The sequence below is a fragment of the Mixophyes fleayi genome, chromosome 3, assembly GCF_038048845.1.
Source record: "Mixophyes fleayi isolate aMixFle1 chromosome 3, aMixFle1.hap1, whole genome shotgun sequence".
NCBI classification, from domain to species: domain Eukaryota; kingdom Metazoa; phylum Chordata; class Amphibia; order Anura; family Limnodynastidae; genus Mixophyes; species Mixophyes fleayi.
Window position 1 is genome coordinate 158,483,750 of NC_134404.1, and position 21,757 is coordinate 158,505,506.

The 21,757-nt window shown below is 39.6% G+C and overlaps 1 protein-coding gene across 4 annotated transcripts in view; it reads right to left on the reverse strand.

The window, feature by feature from the left end:
- The window catches only part of IMPG1 (interphotoreceptor matrix proteoglycan 1), a 288,481-nt gene that overhangs the window by 1,093 nt on the left and 265,631 nt on the right, over positions 1-21,757 (reverse strand). For 2 of the 4 annotated variants that reach the window (XM_075202665.1, XM_075202664.1), the window contains 3 exons: positions 17,424-17,594; positions 17,143-17,325; positions 16,763-16,843 (listed from right to left, as the gene is read on the reverse strand). The exons of 1 other annotated variant lie outside the window; for it this stretch is intronic. In XM_075202665.1, coding sequence (XP_075058766.1) covers positions 16,798-16,843; positions 17,143-17,325; positions 17,424-17,594 — 400 coding nt within the window. In that variant the 3' untranslated portion in view covers positions 16,763-16,797. The remainder of the gene's footprint in view (positions 1-16,762; positions 16,844-17,142; positions 17,326-17,423; positions 17,595-21,757) is intronic. One more of the 4 variants, XM_075202666.1, reaches the window with a different exon arrangement.

Here is a 21,757-nt window from a genome sequence, read left to right on the forward strand (position 1 = left end):
TGTTCCAGAGGGACAGAAACACAACTACAGTACAGCAACCTCTAAGGCCTAGGTGTATTATCAAACACCAAATAACCAGGTCAACAGACCTTAGTTTCAGCTCTTCCACTTATAATTGACCTTGTGCTATTTCATAGTATTTGGAAAACGTAATGGTCCGTAAATAATGTATAGTTCTGGACACAATGGGGCTTCTCACATTTGCGGCAATATTTTTATACAGTTAAATGAGAGAAACTTTGCTACAAGTCAAAACATCAGCTTTGAAGAGGTTGTCCATTTGTAGTGCATTCATTTCACCTGTACAATTGGGCACGAACAAGAATGATTCAGTGCATCATCATCATTTATTTATATAGCGCCAGCATATTCCGCAGCGCTTTACAATTGGTAACAAACATAATAAACAAACTGGGTAAAACAGACAAAGAGGTGAGAAGGCCCTGCTCGCAAGCTTACAATCTATGGGACAATGGGAACTTGACACATGAGGTTAAGTCAATATGTTGCATTTCGATCCAGCCAGACTGCAAAGGTAAAAGTGACTCATAAGCTAAATGATCCTGTCACACAACAATGGTGATCAAGGGGTAGTTGTCTAGCTCTCAGCTTCAGGTATACTGTGGTATCTCTCTAATTTGCTATATATAAGAGAGATGTTTAAAGTGTGTGGAAAACATGTTTACAGTAGACACATTGCTATATTCCACTATGGAAAATAATTACTTGCAACAAATGCCATTTTCTGGTAATTTTCAGCAATACACAATTTCAGCATATATAGATGTTCTACGTCTTGATATCCACAGATGCCAGGCTATCTCCAGGTGCCCACACTACTGGTTAATATAGCAGGATGGAGCCAGGTGACTAGTGTGCCAATCAATTATTTGCTCCATTACCTTCTTAGGGGCATATTCAATTCCTCCGAACATCACGGTTGTGCACGTTTTACGGTACCTCAACATCGCAGATTTCTCCTCGTATGGGGCAAAGAGGAATCCACACTGCTACATCACAATTTGTAATTACCAAATTATAATTTGTAGTTTTACATAAATTTAAATCCATTTGGCACTGTAAACACTAAAGATGTCATTTTAGCATTAGGAGCGAATCCAGCTAATTTGCACATGGACAAATGTTGCGATCAAGGGATGAAAATACATCTTTAAGGGGTTTTCTTTACATGCAAGCAAAATGCTGCATGTTTTTATTTTAGTACAAAAACTGGGCAGCTTTATTTTTACACTGTGATTTCGATTTCAACTCGGAAAACATCCCTCTCCCCCAAATCTGTCTGCACATTTGAAATTTGCCCCTCGCCCCCTGCAGTACAACATAGCACCTTCTTGCTGGATTTACTGGTAAGTCTAAATGAGGCTGAAATGGAACTGACAACATAATCTATTTTAAAATTTACCTAACACCTGTTAAAATAAGAGTGGGACATATTTTATAGTCAGATAGTCTGATAAATGTTGTATATTTATAATATGTTGCTATAACACTAATCATTGGAAAGCATTAGCCAGTACAGATAGGAATAGTCACTCGCTGCAACCTCTTTGGTGAAAAACTACAAAAATAAGATCTATTGTATCATACAGATTGTAATCTATAACATGATATTCATCCTAATGTTCTTTCATGCCATAAAATATATTAAAGAATTATAGCTACTAATTTAAAGGCTACTTTTGGCACTTCCATTTATTTTATAAAATACAGTTATGGCATGTGATAATGCCATTGTTTCTTTCCCAATACATGTTTTATCTGTAACATAACATGACTGTTATTAATCATTCTGCAGTCTGAGAGGTATAAATTAACTGCAGTCACTAGCACGGGTAGCTGCAATTCCCTCTTTTATGTTCCTCATCTTCTGATGTCAGTGACCTGAGATTCAAACTCCTGTAGAGATATACATGGGATGAGGGATTTCCTGCTTCTTTTGGTATATTTAAAGGTCTCTGTAAAGTGTGTGTGTATATAAAAAAATAAATCTATATATCTATATATTCTAATAATATTTTAACTACATATGTAGTTTATTCTGATGACATGCATTTGTGATTGGTTTGCAGTTACCGTATATACTCGAGTATAAGTCGACCCGAATATAAGCCGAGGCACCTAATTTTACTACATAAAACTGGGAAAACTTATTGACTTGAGTATAAGCCTAGGGTGGAAAAGAGCGCTAATTTAAAAACCTAAATAAAAATGATAGGTTCAATCTATGAAATCATTTTTAGCTAAACCATAAATAACAGTAGATGACAAGGAACATTCATAAATGATTATAAAATAATTGGCATTGGGTACAACCTAACCTAAATAAAGGGTTAGGGATATAAATGTATGAACATGGTGGCTGTATTGTTTGTTCATTATGTAATTCAACTGTAAATTAAAAGGAGAGAGAGAGGAGAGAGAGAGAGAGGAGAGAGAGAAGAGAAGAGAGAGATTTTTATTTTTTTTCACTTACCCGGCAGCAACAACAGGAAGTTCCGCATTTGGAACGCAAGTTTGCGTTCCAAATACCGAACTTCCTGTGTTGGAACGCATATGCAGAAGTTGAAGCCGAGGGACCGGACCTTTTTCAGCATACAAAAGTATGCTGAAAAACTCGGCTTATACACGAGTATATACCGTATATTCATGTGAAATTATACCTGTTGTTCATATCTACGTCAGACACTACACGTTATAATTTGTAGTTTTACATAAATTTAAAGGTGTCATTTTAGAATTAGGAGCGAATCCAGCTAATTTGCACATGGTCAAATGTTGCGATCAAGGGATGAAAACACATTTTATGTTTTTGTTTTTTTTTACATGCAAGCAAAATGCTGCATGTTTTTATTTTAGTACACAAAACTGGGCAGCTTTATTTTTACACTGTGATTTCGATTTCAACTAGGAAAACATCCCTCTCCCCCAAATCTGTCTGCACATTTGAAATCGGGTTTGCAAATCCACACAGACACCTCCTAATATTGCTGAATAAAAATTGTAACAAAACTGACCTCATCTTTACAGAAGTAGATCATGCTTTAATTTGCCATAGCCATGACTCCAATAACCTAGTCTTGTGGCTTTTAGCTGCAGGAAATTGGGACTGTTAGGAGGCAATGCATACTTGATATGTTTACTGAAGAGTGGATGATTGCATGTAATAGGAACACAGAGAAAGTTGGTTTTTTAAATAAAAATAAAAAGTGTGGTAAAGTTTTATTTGCATTATATCTGTGTATTATTTTTTTGTAAGTAGGGTATAAATGGCTGCATCTATCACCCAAATATTTTATTGTACTAAAACAGTGATGGCTAACCTGTTACACTCCAGGTGTTGTGAAACTACAAGTCCCAGCATGCTTTACCAGTAGATAACTAGCTGATAGCTGGCAAAGCATGCTGGGGCTTGTAGTTTCACTACACCTGGAGTGTCACAAGTTAGCCATCACTGTACTAAAACATGAAATATCGCTACTGTAATTTTTTTAAACTATTATTATTATTATTATTATTGAATCAAAATGCCTTATATTGAATTGGTTAGTGTATGTAATGTACGGTAGAATCCTGCAAGGGTCTGCTTTAGACTTGCGCCTAACCAAGACCCATGATCTGCACCTCTTCCTACAGACTGAAAGTCAAGCATCTTGACCACAGCCCACTTTTACCTTTGCAAGGTTGGCGGGCGCTATGTGCTCACGTTCATCCTCCTTATACATTGTGCCCAGTAGCGCCTACACAAACGTTGTGCCAAAGCTTGGTCAAAAACATGTTTTCACGCAGCCAATTAAACATATGAAAAATGCATATTTTAAAGACCTATAATGAAATATAATGAGACCCATCTGACCAGGATTAAATGTAGACCTTATTCGTGTGACTTCTATACAGTAGTGCCTAGTATACATTCTAGTGACATACAGTGATTCTTATATGGTGCACAGAGCACTCAAAGATCTATATACAATGCTAAGCAAATTCTACTGACCCATGTACAATGCTGAGTATTCTAATGAACAATTTACAGTTCATCAAGCATTTTCTTGACCAGCAATTAATACAGATAGTAACCACTATACAATACAGAGAACAGTTTAGTGTCCAAGATGCTGACATCCGAGTGCACTACTGAAAACATCTTTGTTATCATCACACAATATAGACCCTACACATGTGGTGACAATAGTTCAGACCCTCAGATATCTGGTGAGAATGAAATGTAGAACTCCAAATCACTCAAATCTATGGTGACTATGCAATACAGACCTCCAAAACACTGACAGCTATGCACTAAATCACCAAACCTCTCACGGCTATGAACTAGACCGAGGGCTAGATTTACTAAAAGGCGCTTTGCTCAAACCGCCGCTTTTCGGCTATTTTTCCGTCTGTTTTGAACCCGCGGATTTACTAAAGCCCAAACTGCTGTCAAAATGGCCAGAAATTACATTTTTCAAGACCACCACTTTACAAACCGCTATCCCGATTTAACTATGATGGACATACAAACAGCTGCATTTACTAAGCTGGGGTCTTCAAAAATGCCGCAAAAGAGCCATCTAAACGAACAAAATAAAAGAGGTGAATGGTGAGATTGCTCACACTGCTGCTGTTTGATCTATTCTGCCATTCAGAACATAAGAGAAAGCACCATTGACATTTTAAATATTTGGCAAATCATTATTGATAAAGGGACAAAATTTATTTAATAACTTATGGGGGATTTTTTTTATATATATTCTTTTTAAAGGGACACTTATTGCATTAAATTATGTGGGAAATGTGAATATATAATATTAACTGATTGTTAATGGTGGATATAATAATTTATATTGCACAATTTGTCATTACCTACTGTCCGAATAATATAATAATTAAATCATTTTATCCCCTTAATATAGTGAATTTTTATTTCCCCTCACAAGTTATTTAATTCGTTTTGCCCTGAATGGCAAAATAGTTCAAACAGCATGTTTAAGCTATCCAGCCATTCTGAAGCAGGTATTAAAACTGTCCTGTCCTGTCTTTTGGATGGCGGTTTCATTCAAACCGTTGGTGGTTTAGCTTTTTCAATCCACCATACATCGCCAGTCATTTTAAATTTAAGCCTCAAGCCTATAGTAAATGCGTCGGTTTGGACCACTAACCCACCAGACTCGACTCTTAGTAAATCTAGCCCCAAGTGTGTATTGGTAATGAAAATCCCCAAATCTCTAAAGGTTGTGCAAGCTGCAGATCCCAGGTAGATTTGCAATTATGATCCCAATAACTCAGTCCTTAAATCTCTTGGTGGTAATCGTTTTAAAATCCTAATTTACCAAAAAGCGATTACAATATAAACAGACTTATTTGAAACCCGACGCTGCAGATCTCCAATGGCGGCAGCAGCATGCTGACAGCAACTTATTCAGAATGGACAGCTCTCCGCCACTACACTTTGACTACATTGCAACCTCTATCATTCGGAATAAGTGGCATCATCCATATCATGGTATACCAGAATACTTTGACATTTTATATATATATATATATATATATATATATATATATATATATATATATATAACTGTGGCAATAGGGGCAGTCTGCCACATACTATTAAAGAAGAGACTAATAGTTTAATTAAGAATCTGCAAGTTAACTCTGCACACACATCACTGGAACACAGGTATGGAGCACCTGGGTGTAATTAATTAATTAAGCGAACAGCTAGTGCCGTGCATGGGAGGGAGCTTAAGTAACCGTACTTCTGCTGTGGGTGTTGTGACCAATGCCAATGAGTGGCCGCTATCCAGTTTGTGAACTATCTGTCTAGTTAGCATTAGGGTCGCTTGACTTTGTAAATATTTTCAAAGTGGTTCAGCAAACCTGTGTCAGCAGCATTTGTTTGTCGTGCTTTCCACAATACATATGTGTGTGTGTGTGTGTATATGTGCGTGTGTAATATATATATATATATATATATATATATATATTGTGGCAAGAGCCCGCTACTGCAGAAGCACACGCGAACAACTTCTTGCTTTTTATGTAGTTTTTATTGTCAGAATGGTAAATGTTTTGACACCGTACAGATTTCACAGCAATTCTTGGAGACCCTAAACGCTAGCTAGACATAGCTCTGCTCTCTCAAGACCAGCCAGCTTCCCCAGTGTTGGTCTCAGTGCACAAATGATACAAACAAGCTTTTATACCTGATACTCCTCCCCCAGCCTTAGCTTGATGGACAGGTGACACACCCACCTTCTCTTTAAGAGGAAACACCCATCCCTGGCTCTGTTTGCACTAACAGACACACCCTGTCTGTTTGCTGAGAGGAAGGATTTCAAATCATGTAAGTTAAACCAAACTTAAACTATTGCTTTTCATACATAAGTCTTTACATTCAATCTAGGTGCATTACTGCACAAATGTTTTACTCTACTTCCCTGCTTTCTCTGCATATTTGCAGCTAAATGCCTCCTTTTGTTACATATCCCTCCCCCTAGCGTCTCCAAGTAGGGGGGCGTGGACTTCGCGAGGAGTGCATATTTTCGTGACAACGCATCTGTATTTTTGTGTAGAATCCCAGGTCTATGTTCTACTGAGAACTTGAAAGATTTCAGTGCCAAGAACCAGCGGGTTACCTTGGCATTTACCTCCCGGTTGTTCTGCATCCATCTCAATAGTGCATGGTCTGTTATTAAGGTGCACTCTCTGCCTAGGAGATAATAGCGCAGAGCTTCTGTAGCCCATTTTATGGCAAGACATTCTTTCTCCACAGTGGCATATTTTTGTTCCCTTGGAAGCAAGTAACGGCTTAGGTACAGGACAGGATTTTCTACTCCATTTTTTTCCTGTGACAAGACTGTACCTAAGCCAACACCAGAAGCATCAGTTTGGAGGAAGAACCTCCGGGTAAAATCTGGTGCTTGTAGAACTGGGGAGGAACAAAGAGCTAACCGAAGATCAGACCAGGCGGTTTCTGCAAAATCAGACCAGGTTAATCTATCTGAACAACTTTTTTTTAACATGTCCATAAGTGGAGCAGCTCTAGTGGCGAAGTGGCTTACAAACCGCCTGTAGTAACCTACTAAGCCTAAAAAGGTTCTTAACTGCAACTTTTTCTCTGGTCTTGCCCAATTTTTGACTGCCTCCACTTTGTCTAGCTGGGATTTTACATGCCATCGACCAACAACGTACCCCAAATATTTGGCTTCTCTCATGACTATGGCACATTTCTCTAGGTTAGCTGTTAACCCTGCTGACCTTAATGAAGCTAAGACCGCCTCAACTTTGGCTAAATGTGATCCCCAGTCTGGGGTATAAATCACTATATCGTCCAGGTAAGCGGCTGCATAAGCCTTGTGAGGTCGTAGCAATTTATTCATGGCCCTTTGGAAGGTGGCAGGTGCCCCATGCAACCCAAAGGGTAGGACTTTATATTGATAGAGACCATCAGGGGTGGAAAATGCAATCTTTGGCTTGGCCTTGGAAGTCAGGGGAACTTGCCAATAACCCTTTGTTAGATCAAGGGTTGTCAAATAATTGCTACCAGCAAGATTTTCCACTAGTTCATCCACACGTGGCATCGGATAGGCATCAAACTGCGACATACTGTTTAGGCGCCTAAAGTCATTGCAGAACCTAATTGTCCCATTGGGTTTCGGGACAAGCACAATGGGACTATTCCATTCACTAGTGGACTCTTCAATCACATCTAACTGGAGCATCTTCTCGGTCTCCTTTCTCACGTCAACCCGTCTGGCTTCTGGAATATGATACGGCTTCTGTTTTACAATGACTCCTGGCGCAGTGACAATGTCGAATTCGATTAAGATGGAATGGAAGAGAATAGATCCCTGTTCCGGCGAATCATTTCTTCAGTCTGTTGTCTCTGCTGAATGGGCAAAGCTGGCTCTATGGGCACTTCAGACTTTTCAATGGCAGTACTTACTACCCGAGGAGAGGTTTCCTCATCATGCCAAGGTTTAAGGAGGTTAACATGATATATTTGCACCTCCCTTCTCCTACCTAACTGGCGGACTCTGTAATTGACAGGATGGACAGCCTCTAGAATTTCATATGGACCCTGCCAATGGGCGAAAAGTTTGCTTTCCTGGGTGGGAACCAGGACTAGGACCTTGTCCCCAGGCTTGAAAGATTGAACAATAGCACTTTAATCATAACTTTTTCTCTGTCGTTCCTGAGCCTCTTTTACATGTTGCTGCACAATGGGCCCTATCTTTCCTAGCCTCTCATACATTTGGGACACAAATTGGACCAGATTTGGCTCCCTGGGACCTTGCTGCTCCCACCCTTCTTTTAACATATCCAAGATACCCCTGGGCTGTCTCCCAAACAATAACTCAAAGGGACTAAACCCTGTTGAAGCTTGAGGTACCTTACGGGTGGCAAACATCAAATAGGGAATAAAAGTGTCCCAATCTTTTTTCTCTTGAGTCACTGCTTTCCTGAGCATGTGCTTTAATGTGCAGTTAAAGCGTTCCACCAAGCCATCTCTTTGTGGATGGTATACAGAGGTGTGAAGCGCCGTAACCCCTAGCAACTGGCATATGTCCTTCATCAGTTTAGACATGAATGAGTACCCTGGTCTGTGAGAATTTCTTTGGGTATTCCCAAGCGTGTAAACATCAATACAAGTTCTCTAGCTATGGTGCTGGACTTTATGTTTCGTAGGGGAATTGCCTCTGGATACCTGGTTGCATAGTCAAGCACCACTAGTATATATTGGTGCCCACGTGCGGATTTTTCCAGTGGCCCCACAAGGTCCATAGCTATCCGTTCAAAGGGAACTTGTACTATTGGTATTGGAATGAGAGGTGCCCTGTACATGGGTTTGGGACAGGTTCTCTGACAAAAGGGACAGGACTGGCAATACTTTTTCACTGCCATGTGTACACCGGGCCAGTAAAACCTAAGCAGAACTCGTTCCTGTGTTTTATCCTCCCCTAGGTGTCCCCCACAGACGTGTGTGCTGCTTTTAACACTAGGGGTACATGGACCTGAGGAACCATTAATTGTTCTACTTTTTCCCCCTGTACATTAGCAACTCTATACAGGAAATAATTTTTAACAATAAAACATGGTATACCTTCTGCAGGCTGGGTGGCTTTCGCTACCCCATTTACCTCAGTCACACTTTTAAAGGCATGTTCCAAAGTGGCATCATTAAGTTGGTCTCGAGCAAAGTCCTGCAGAGGAAACAAAATTGGTATTGGGGACCAGTCCGTATCCTCACTGACAGGCGGGGTGGGCTCATCTGCGACATCACCGACCAATGCTAGTTTGGACTGTCCATGTTTCCCCGCAGTTGGATGCTTTTGTGGAACTCCTGCTGGGACTCCCAGGATGGCATTCCGGTTTGGCGGTTCCCAAGGATCGATGTCCAGATTTTGTGGATTCTTAGGCGGTTCCTTTAAGACCGGGCTTCCGACCGTTGCATCAGTTGCCGGCATGTCCGTCCGGATCCACTCACCGAGGACATCATTAAACAGTGGGAAGTCTCGCCCCAAAATGAGTGGATATGGGAGTCTAGGTGCTATGGCAGCTACCACCATAACAGTTTTGTCTTTGAGTGTGACTGGTAGTATTGTTCTTTCATACTCCTCTGTTGTGCCATGTACGCAAAGAACCTTCACCTTGGGCAACCGAGAAGTTATGTTTTCGGGTAAGGCAGAGCTGGAAACCAATAAGAGTTCACTCCCCAAGTCAACCAAGGCCAGAACAAGGTTTTGGTTGATTAGCACAGTCATGCAGAACAAACAAGGATTTCCTGGTGTGGGACTCATGGTAAAACAGCTTGGAAATGCAGGCCCAATATGTGCCACGGAACAGTCCATGGGTTCCTGTAGGTTAGGACACTCTGCCTTAATGTAGCCTGGCTCACCACATTCAAAACACTTCAGATTAGACAGCTTTGTACCTGGCCCTCTGTCCGTAGCAGTTTTGCCATTGGGCCCTGTAGCAACGATTGTCAAACCTGGCTTTTGGCATGGCAGCGGCTTTGGCACAAATGCAGGTTCTTTAGTCATTTGCTGTAGCGCACAAAACCTTTCTACCACGGTGGCAAGCTCTTCATAAGTTTGTGGGTCTGATTGCAGAACCCACCTTTGCAAATCGCGGTTCAGCCCCCGGATGCAGTGATCTATTGCCAGAACTTCAATAATCCGAGAAGGCGAATTCTCCTCAGGCTGCAGCCATTTCTTTAAAATTTTAGAAAGCTCAGCCACTTGCGCTTTGACCGGTTTTTTCTTTATCATAGCGCCATTGGTGATAGCGCTGGGCTCGGCCTGGCCCGGAAACTCCAATGCGAGCCAATATTTCAGACTTTAGGCACAAATAATCAGAGGCCCGTTCTTCATCTAGATCCATATAAGCTCGCTGAGCTTCACCAGTCAGATATGGCGCCAGTCTCTCAGCCCAATCTTTAGGATGCCATTTTGCCCTTTTTGCAAGTCTCTCAAAGGACACCAGATATGCTTCTATATAATCAACTGGCGACATTTTCTGTAAAACAGGACCAGGTGGTTCATTTCTGTCATGCCTCACCTGGCTTAACTCTTCCCTTAAGAGCCTTGTGTTTTCCACCTGTGCCTCGGCAACTCGTAGCATCTGAGCTTGCTGCTGTTGCTGCGCAGCGGCCACATTCACGAGGGTTCTCGGTACTTCCTCCATGTTGACGTCTGCGCGGGTTGGGTAGCGGAAACTTGCTTCCTGGAGTATCCCACTCCTGACACCACTTGTGGCAAGAGCCCGCTACTGCTGAAGCACACGCGAACAACTTCTTCCTTTTTATGTAGTTTTATTGTCAAGATGGTAAATGTTTTGACACCGTACAGATTTCACAGCAATTCTTTGAGACCCTAAACGCTAGCTAGACATAGCTCAGCTCTCTCAAGACCAGCCAGCTTCCCCAGCATTGGTTTCAGTGCACAAATGATAAACAAGCTTTTATACCTGATACTCCTCCCCCAGCCTCAGCTTGATGGACAGGTGACACACCCACCTTCTCTTTAAGAGGAAACGCCCATCCCTGGCTCTGTTTGCACTAACAGACACACCCTGTCTGTTTGCTGAAAGGAAGCATTTCAAATCATGTAAGTTTAACCAAACTTAAACTATTGCTTTTCATACATAAGTCTTTACATTCAATCTTGGTGCATTACTGCACAAATGTTTTACTCTACTTCCCTGCTTTCTCTGCATATTGCCAGCTAAATCCCTCCTTTTGTTACAATATATATATATATATATATATATATATATATATATATATATATATATATATATATATATATATATATGGGTTTGAAAATATCTGCACTAGAGTAATCCTGGTATTCTAGCGGATGTTGTACCGCACATGCTATCCACCAGTAGTCTGGCTGCTGAATGGCTGAAGTTACCCACCTATCAGAATGCCAGGTTGACCAGACCAACAATGTTACACACAGGCCTCGTGTCACAACGTTTGGCTGCACTCAACAGAATGGAGTGGGATTTTTAACAAAGTGTTCAGTAACACAGTGTCAACACAGTTAGACAAACATTGGACAACATCGGAAGACTTCCAGGAACAACTTACATGTGCTGCAGCCTAACTCTGCACTAATTCTCTAACTACACTGGATATTGCAACTAGGTATTTCTTTAAATTCCAACAAATTTGTTGTCTTTTACGCTTAAATTGCACTGTTTAACAAATTACTTTTATTAATCTCCTTTCAAGACATTATCTTTAGGACTGTATCATCCTACACCTTGCCTGCAGCGCAAACATTTGTCCACATTGCCCCTTCATTACTCCACTAACCTCTAGTTAACACTCATGAACTTTTCTCTTATTTATATTCACTAACTGAAACAGCCTCCTCTTGTCACCAGCAAATAAAATGTCACACATTTTACAATCCTCTTACCTATCTCTCTGCTTCTTATAGCTGGTGATATCACCTAATCCAGGTCCCCTACACTCCTCCAATACACATATCTGAACACTACCACAAACCAGCAAACCTCAAATACATCACCTGTCTCCTCTGTCTTCCAAAGTCCTTTAAATGTGCCCTTTGGAATGTGTGCTCCATTTGTAACAAACTTACATCAATATACAACCTTTTTCTATCAAACAACTTCAACCCTCTAGCAATAACTGAAACCTAGCTGGTCTCCATTTCACCCACAACCCTAGATCTGGAGACTGACAAGGTGGGGTTGGACTACTTCTCTCCCCACAATGCATATTCACATCTCTACCTAATGTCCCATCAATTACGTTCACATTTTTTTAACTACATGCTATTCGGATTTTTAATCCATTCGCTATGCGTGTTGCTGCGATCTATCGCCCCCTGGAGTGCACCAACAATTTCTTTAGGATTTCTCTGCATGGCCCTCACACTTCTTTTCTTCTGACATCCCCACCATTTCTGGGCAATTTCAACATTCCCATTGCTAATCCACATTCCAATGCTGCCTCCAAACTACTCTCTTTAACCTCCTCCCTTGACCTCTCCCTGTGGGTTGAATCCTCTACTCATCGGGATGGCCATTGCCTTCATCTTGTTTTCTCTAGACTATGCTCAGATTCGGATTTCCTTTACACGCCTTTCCCCCTCTTGGATCATCACCTTATCAGCTACATGCTCACCCGCACTACCTTAACCTCTCTGCTAACAAACTCTAACAAGCCTCCTCAAACCCACAGAAATCTTAACTCTTTCCACCTCTCTCCAACACCTTCTCTCCTCAACCTTTACATTCTCCTCTCCTGGTATGACAGTACCTCATTTTCAACGTACCCTTGCAACAGCCTTCAATCAAGTGGCTCCAGCAAAAAATTATACTACACTTCAACTTTGATGTCAACCGTGACACACTAAAGTAACACAAAATCTTCAAATACTTTCCAGTAAGGCAGAACATCAATGGTGTAAATCTCGTACCTCTAAGGATTTATTCACATATACTTTCTACCACTCATATCGAAATGCTCTGGACACTGTAAAACAAACATACTTCCAATATCTCATCAATGTTCAGGCTTCTAAGCCCAAATGCCTGTTTAACATATTTACATCTCTTCTCAATCCTCCCATCCCAAACCCTCAAACTTCTATCACTGCCCAGGATCTTGCTTCCTACTTCAAGGACAAGATTGATAAGTTCAGACTAGAAATGGTATCATCCTCCTCGACAAGCAATCAGCTCAATTCCTTCTCAGCTCCTTCTGACACCCTCTATTCATTTGATCCCACAAATGGAAAGGAAGTTTTACACTCTTCTTACCTCCTGTCCTCTTGATCCTATACCCTTACAATCGGTAGATCCCTGTCTCCTCCTCTAACTAAAATCTGTAATCTCTCTCTCTATACTGATATCTTCCCGTCATTATACAAGCACACAGTGGTTACTCTTGTTAGAAAAAAAACAATGTTCGGACCCAAACTTTATCTCAAATTACCTCCCCTCTCTTAGCTCCCATGTCTCTCCGAGTTTCTAGAGAGACTTGCATACACTCGCATCACACGCTTCCTTTCCGCAAACAACCTATTGGATCCTTTTTAGTCAGACTTTCGCTCTCAACACTCCACAGAGACTGCGCTGACTAAGGTTGTCAATGATCTGATCATTGCTAAAATATAAAGGGCATTACTCTCCTCTAATTCTCCTGGATCTCTCTGCTGCATTCGACACCGTTCACCACTCTGCTCTCATACAAACACTACAATCCCTAGGTCTTCAAGACACTGTCCTATCCTGGTTCTCATCCTACCTAATCGCTCTTTCAGTGTTAATTTCTCTAGATCCACCTCTGCTCCAATTTCTTTATCAGTTGGAGTACCACAATGCTCAGTACTAGGTCCTCTGCTGTTTGCTATCTACACCACTTCTCTAGGAAAACTAATAAGCTCTTTTGGATTTCCTCATCATCTCTATGCGAATGATACCCAAATTTATCTATCCTCTCCTAAACTCTCGCCTTCTGTGTTGTCCAGCGTTCAGCCATTTCATCTTGGATGTCCTCTCATCAACTTAAACTTAATCTTTCAAAAATAGAGTTAATGATATTCCCACCCACCAACAGAAGTTACCTACCTGACATTTCTATTTTTATTGACAACATGGCCATAAATCCCCTTGATTTAGAATTATCCATTGTTCCCCACATTGAACCTATATCTAAATCATGTTACATACATCTAAAAAACATTTCCAGAATATGCGCATATCTTATACAAAACATTGGAAAAACTCTAATTCATGCACTCATTAACTCCTGCACTGACTATTGCAATTTCCTTCTTACTGGTCTTCCCCAAAACAGACTCAAGCCCCTACCATCTATTTTGCATGCAGCGGCTAAGTTGATTTTTCCTTGCATATCGTCCTTCCTCTGCTGAATCACTCTGTCAGTCTCTACATTGGTTACCTGATTTTTACTGAATCCAATATAAAATACTTTTACTAACATACAAGGCCATCAACAAAAATACACCAACATACATCTCCTCTCTTGTCTCAAAATATCTCCCAACTCAACAACTCTGTTCTGCACAAGATCTGCGTCTCCCATCCACTCTCATTACATCCTCCCATTTCCGTTTACAGGACTTATTTCGAGCTGCACCCACTCTTGGGAATTCCCTCCCTCGCACAATAAGACTTTCTTCTGGTCTGCAAATCTTCAAGCATTCTCTGAAAACTCACCTCTTCAGGCAAGCTTCCTCAACCACACTCTTAACCTCACTAGTTTACCCTATTACAATCCTTTACACAATTCACACAAGACAACAACACTCTGACCCCGTACCAACATTGCGGTGTGTCTGGATCACATAGCATACTAATTACTTTTTACCTTTGTAATCTGGATGGACCGAAATACAATATGTAGACTTAACCTCCTGTGTCCGTTTCCCATTGACCCATAGATTGTAAGCTTGTAAGCAGGGCCTTCTCATCTCTTTGTATTAACCAATATTGTTTATTACTATGTTTGTCCCCAATTGTAAAGCACTACGGAATTTGCTGTGCTTTATAAATAAATGATGATGATGAATGGTGAGGGCTAACATGCTGAGGTAGCTTCCCAGGTAGTATCTATCTGTTACATGTAGTGCAAAGCTCAGGTTTTAAGATTATATCATATCGTTTTTTCCTGAGCCTCTCAATACTTTCTCAAAGTATCTGTAAAACATCTGAATTATATTTATAACTATAGAGATCCCTCCATACTTTAACAAGTTATTTTCTTTAATATATTTTAACGTCGCATTCCTTTCATATTTGATTCAATTAATCAATTGTTGTGTCTGTGAACACTTCTGTATTGAATTATACATTTAGTATGTGATGGGCTTGATACTTCTTTAAATAGAACGTGGGTTCCACCCCTTTACTTCAAATCCTTCTGATGAAAGTGCATATAGCACTGAAACGCGTTAAGGTCCATATGCCTGTTTATTTACTTGAATAGAACTATTATTTTCAATTGAAGAGTGTCCACTGCCAGTAAGTTAATCAGTGCTTACAGTCCCGATGTCATCCGGTCATGTATGATGGAAATGTGATTATTGAACATTTTGGAGCTTATGTTTTTTGCTTCTGAACATTCGGTTTTGCCCAGCTGTACTAAAGTGGTTTCAGCCCGCATGAAGGTGTTGTGCAGTACAGGCACTAATTCACAAAGAGATAAGTGTCTCAATCGCCTTTGAGGCTACACTCGATCTGCCACTTGTTAAAGAACTGTCAGCTGTATTCTCACTTGCATTAGAAATCACATGATCAGAATTGCTTTTATCACTTGTTAGGGATGCATTCAATATAATACTGAGGAACTACTGAAAGACGTTACCTCTATTGAACGCTACAACATTCGTGAGTAACGATATGCACAGTCACTTTCATTTGTGAATCATTTACGCTGCTTTCAGTACTAGCTATTGAAGTTACCATAATTGGACTTTGTTACATCCTGCACACAAGGAGGACCTCTCTTTAGAGACGGTTTTTCTCTTGATTATACCATCCTTTACAGGCCTTTTCTAACTATTGGTTTTAATTTGTTGAATATTGTGGTTTTAAATGTTTGTCTTTTTTAATACTTTTATATCAATTTATTTTATTATAGTTTACATAAATAAAATATCAACCAGTTTAACGTGCAAAGGAATGTGACCATTATTATTTTTTATCAAATAAGAGCACAGTCACTGTTTTTTCCTTTTGATTATAAAAGGGTTGGGTCAGCTCAGCATGTGAAGCACTATAGAGACAGCCTCACCGAAAAAAAATAAAAGTGTAAAGTAGCATTTAAACTGTCCATGGAGGATTGTGTAAACTCAACCCTAACCCTCTTAATTGCTTTAATGAGAGGAGTAACCCCTATTAGTTAACACAGATATTAACAAAAATAAATAATCTTTATTCATGCTTTTGCTTGCACATTTAAAAATGTTCTTGACTTAATATGCACACCTGCAAAACATATGAACATGACCGGTTTTATTTTCCAGGGAACACAGAACGGTAATTAATTATCCTAATGCTTAAAATAACAGGCAAAACAATATACAGTATATGAAGTTTCTGAAAATGAAGAATCAGCTTTTGTTACTGTTGGTAGCATTTGACAAATCTAATCCTATTTTTGTCCCATACTTGCAAATTTGGGAGTTGGACAAAAGGTATAAATTAATCAGGAATAAATCTACAGAATAATGAAAATGCAAACCTTTATGTACTGCAAACAGTGCTGGAGAACGGCTCTCATTGTCTGCTCTTCAGGTTTTCCTGCATAATAGCGACTGGCAATCTGAAAAATGATGTAAGATGCAAAAGAAAAAAAATGTTAAGAGCAATTTGGAATAGTGATTGTGAAAAGGAATGTGTCTTCAAAAGCCAAGCATAGAAAGCTTCAGGGTTCCTGTAGGGAAACCTTTCTGGTTGCACGCATGTGGGATGCATTACAGGCAAATTACTCTTATGTTAGCGATGTTGAATGGAGAGGGAAAATAGCAGTGATGATGGCTAAGCTACTTCATGCAATTATATGTTATTAGAACATAGCGACAGAAAACTCTGGCTAGGGGCCTTTCTTCTACACGCTTTTACCTCCGCACACTGAGCTGTGTGTGTTGAGGTGTATGCAGTCTTCTGTGATCAGTATCCCTTGTAGGACTGATGCAGGCACTTGTAGGGCAAAGAAGGCTGTTGGGACTTTTCAGATTTTCATCATGGTAAAATGCAGGGTTTATTTTTCGAAAACTGTGTAGGCTGTAGCTTTTCACATTAACTCTATAACAAAATATGTTATACTTGGTGAGCATGTATGGCATATGCAACCATTTCATTCTTTTTAATGTGCTTAGTAATATAAACATTGGTGAGCTTACTCAGATTGTGTCTTGTGGTTGTAGCTTCCATACATTTTCCCAACAAGTTTTAGGAGAATAAACGCAAGGAATAGGGCCGCGGTTGCCGCAGCTACCATAAGGCTTACGTTCTCAGCAGTAGATTTTGAACAATGCGTTCCACTCTGAAACCAGGATTTACCTTTGAGACAACTAAAATGGACAAGAGCTATCAATAATAAAGCATATTTAAGGGTTCATTCTTAACTAGTGTATTTTTGCTGAATGCATAAGAGTTTTAGGGGGGGTATTCAATTGGAATGAAATCCCGCCGCGTAAAAACCACTACCGTTATTATGGTAGTAGTCAGCTGGATCTCAGCTCGCGGCTCAGGGAGCTGCGAGCTGAAATCCAGAGAGAAAATTACCGTAGTAACGTTTTTTCCGTGCACTATTACCATAATAAGGGTAATAGTGAGCAGACCGCGGGATTTTCGGCGTTTCCGCCGACAATTGAATACCCCCCATAAAATGCATGTTTTATTTTTAAATTTTGTACAAATCTGAATTCAATAAAATGCACCCCAATACAAACATCTAGAGGGAATTTTTTGTGTGCTTATACTTGCCATCATGTTTTTATATGTTAAAAATGTGTAAGTCTTATATTGTTATCATACAAAACAGAATCCGTCACATACTGTGAATTGTTTCTCCCGTTTCATGCCAATTTAAATAGGCAATTTATCCTCACGTAAAATAACAGGTCTTAAAAATATCAAATAACTATTGATTATTTGTTTTGTTGACTATGTTGTATAAACACAGCATCCCATCATCTTGGAATAAAAAAAGCCCTTAAAGTTTAGGGAGGTCACAAAATCCACCCTATGGGCGACAAGTGAAATGAAACAATTCTAAGAAACTATATCTACTTATTTTAATTTAAGTGCTCCAGGAATCTACATATTTGAAAAGATTTTGGGTGAAAATATTGAGTACAATCCTAAGAATAGTGGGATCCTAAACAATGCTATGTCTTCTAGTTGCACACTTTTGAGATAGACATTGTAGTAACAGAAAATGTATGGCTCATATATTCAATCACAAAGGTAGCATGAGGATTTGGTTTAGGCTATCAGAAGACAGCAACCCCTGTTAAAGGTGCCCGTAAGTTTAGATTTTTTTCTCACAGTGCAATCCTAGTCAATGAGGTATGAAAATTATTACTGCAAGTGTGGCACAAGAAAGATCTTATTTGAAGATATTAACCAAAAAGGTCATCCAGAAATATAATTGACTGACTTTGAAAACTTTGATCGCTCAGTATTCGAAAACAATTGTATGTGTGGGCAGGCTGAACGGTATATCAAGTATTTATCTGCAGCTACATACTATATCAGCCTCTCCAGCACTTGATACCTGTGATTACTTCACCTACAGTCTATAGCACTGTAGTACAATCACTGGACAACCAAGAATAAGAACTCTCGTATAGGTCAATATCACCCTTCAGGAATAGCAAGCACTTGATGTATACGTTTCTTTTAGGGTTCTGCAATGACAGTGATTGGACCACAATAAGTTCATGACACTGTCACTGCAGAGAACCTTGCTAACATCTTATACACTATGTACTGCTTATTTCTGAATCATCACTGTGCCACAAAGTCCTCAGCAGTATTTTCCCATTCACATCTCTTCCTCCTTGATTTCCCACCACTCATTTGAGCTGTCAGAGGCCTGGATGATAGACCTCATTTGAAAAATAAAATAAACCAACTAATTGAATAAAGCGTCACTCTTTCCGCCCTAGTCACTGGCCAATGAGTCCTTCCTACAAATCTGGTCCTTCCCGTAGGAGCTTAGGACAAGAAAATAAATGTGATGGAACAACTGATATGGAGCCTCTTAAGAGCTTTCTTTTAACCTCTTCATTATTTAGATAGTGGTATCCACCCTAGAGATATACCACATAACTGTAAATTGCGAGTCCACTTGTACTCAGTAGTGTACTGGGTTCCATGGAGAAAGAAAATACTCACTGATCACTTAGAAATAGAAAGGTGAGCATTTCCTTTTTCCACCGATGAGCAAATAGGGCGTGAGTTTGAGATGAGCATAAAAGTGTATGCCCAAAAATGTGTCTGCACACTTGCGTTTCCACATCTGTGTTTTGAGTTATGCACATCTTAAGATATGTGCAACGTAAATCTAGCACATTCCTGCGTCCGGTTTAAATATACGTCAATCATCATCAACTCAAAAACTACATCTGTCTTGTATAGACATCAAATTTATGATTGGTAAAGAATGTAACTCAAAAAATATGTATTAACCCAAATAAATTGCACCTCAAGGCTATATTTAACAGTCCTGATTCATCAAGGCACGCATTCTGAGTGCAACCCGCATTTAGTATTAAACGCACATATTTTGGCTTGCGCACTCCTGAATTCATCAAGGCATAGATCTCAAGATAAGTGCGCTGTTGAAATCAGAAGCAGGTCTGCTGTGCTCTGCTACACAAGATACTGCAAGATACATCCAATACCTATGTGGATCATAAATTCGCAAAAGAACGCACAGGAAAAAAAAGTTTTTGAAATAATGTCTCCTGTTAATATAGACATTAATGATAGAACAATTTTTTTTATGTTTTTCCATGAAATACAATTATTAGGATGTTGTTAATGTCTACTGAGCATAAAATAAAATACATTTTAAAAGTTTTACAGTTGCTCCTGATTCCAAACACAAGTTATAGCATGCCTACTAGATGGTATTCACTACTTAGACTAGCCCTCTACCTGGAGCAAGAGATACGGCAGAAGAACAAGTAACTCTGAGACGCTCAGAACTTGATTCGGACGTGGCTGCGTGCGCTTGAGTTTGGCACACCCTTTTTGTACATTGACTAAGGCAAAACTCCCCTTCCCCACCCCGTTCACTCTCCGAAATCATATGCTGTAGTAATTGTCGTTTGTGTTCACGGGTGCAATGGACAGTGCTAACGGTTCTGGGCATATGCAGAACGATTTTGTTTACGATATGCTCAAATCGGCAGATATGTGCCTTGATGAATAAGGAAAACATGCGTCTGCTCTACTTACTGTAATATGTGTGTTAGATACATGCAGCTCAAAATATTGGTGTAAGATCTGTGTATGTGCAAAGTTTTACACAAGACAGATATTTAAGCAGCGCAAATACACTTGCATTCAACTAAAATCGCCCCTATAATGTAAAAACTTTAAACAAAAACATACACACTGAGAAAAACAACATTTGTTAGACCATTGTAGATTACTTGAGCATTCCATCAATTTCTGTGAATCGCAAACAATTTTGCTTATCTGTACTAGTCATTTATATTATGGAGACAATAATGAACAACGTTTCAAGGCGAAAAAAGCCATTCTGCTTTTGTCAGTGTCTATCCTTTATGGTTGAAAACAAGATAACCTCTGTTCCCAATAAACATTGTGCATTATGTCTGAGTAAAACATAATGAGTATCTACACTTAGGATAAAATAATCATGTACATTTTATAGTAAAGATATAATAAATTGCTTTTTTTTTTCTCCAGAAGCATTCGGTGCTCAGTTAAGATTTAGAAAGAAAATAAAAAAACAAAACATGATAGAAATATAGTGTGCTTGTATTTTCTGTCTACTACTCTCTATGAAGCAGCCCGTTTACCAGTGGCAGTCATTGCAATTAATGTTTAAAGAGCTGTATATGCCATTTGTTGTATTTTTATTACAGCGATTACTAGGAAGTTTGAAATGAAAAAGGACAGCTGTGGAGAAAGGTCAGGAGAGGAGCCACTGTGTAAATAAATAATATAAAGCAATATATGAGGATTTGCTTGTTCTTCCTAATAAAACAGATAGTAAGCCAATAGAAATCATTTTATTTTAATAGATTAAAATGGCAATGGCATACTAATGTTTGCACTGTGGGTTTATATATTTATCTATGCTGTCATATTGCAGTTAAGGTTAAAAATGATAAACAGATAAAATGATGAGCCTGTTCATGTGAAAATGTGCCCCCTAACTGGATTCCAAATCCCTCTTTGTTCACCCCTCTTACTTTGCTCTCCCTTCTGCCCCTAGACATGACTGCTGCTTTCAATTCTGAGATAAAAATTGGTGGCATGAGACATAGGGAACCAACTCTTATTCAACGCAAGGCATTACCTCCAAGCTATGGGTTAGACCAGGGTTTTCCAAACCCAGTCCTCAGGGCTCCCCAACAGTGCAGGTTTTCCATATCTCCTTGCTGGAGCACAGGTGTATTCATTACTGACTGACACATTGCAACAGATCCACAGGTGGTCCTAATTATGTCACATGTGATCCGGAAAACCT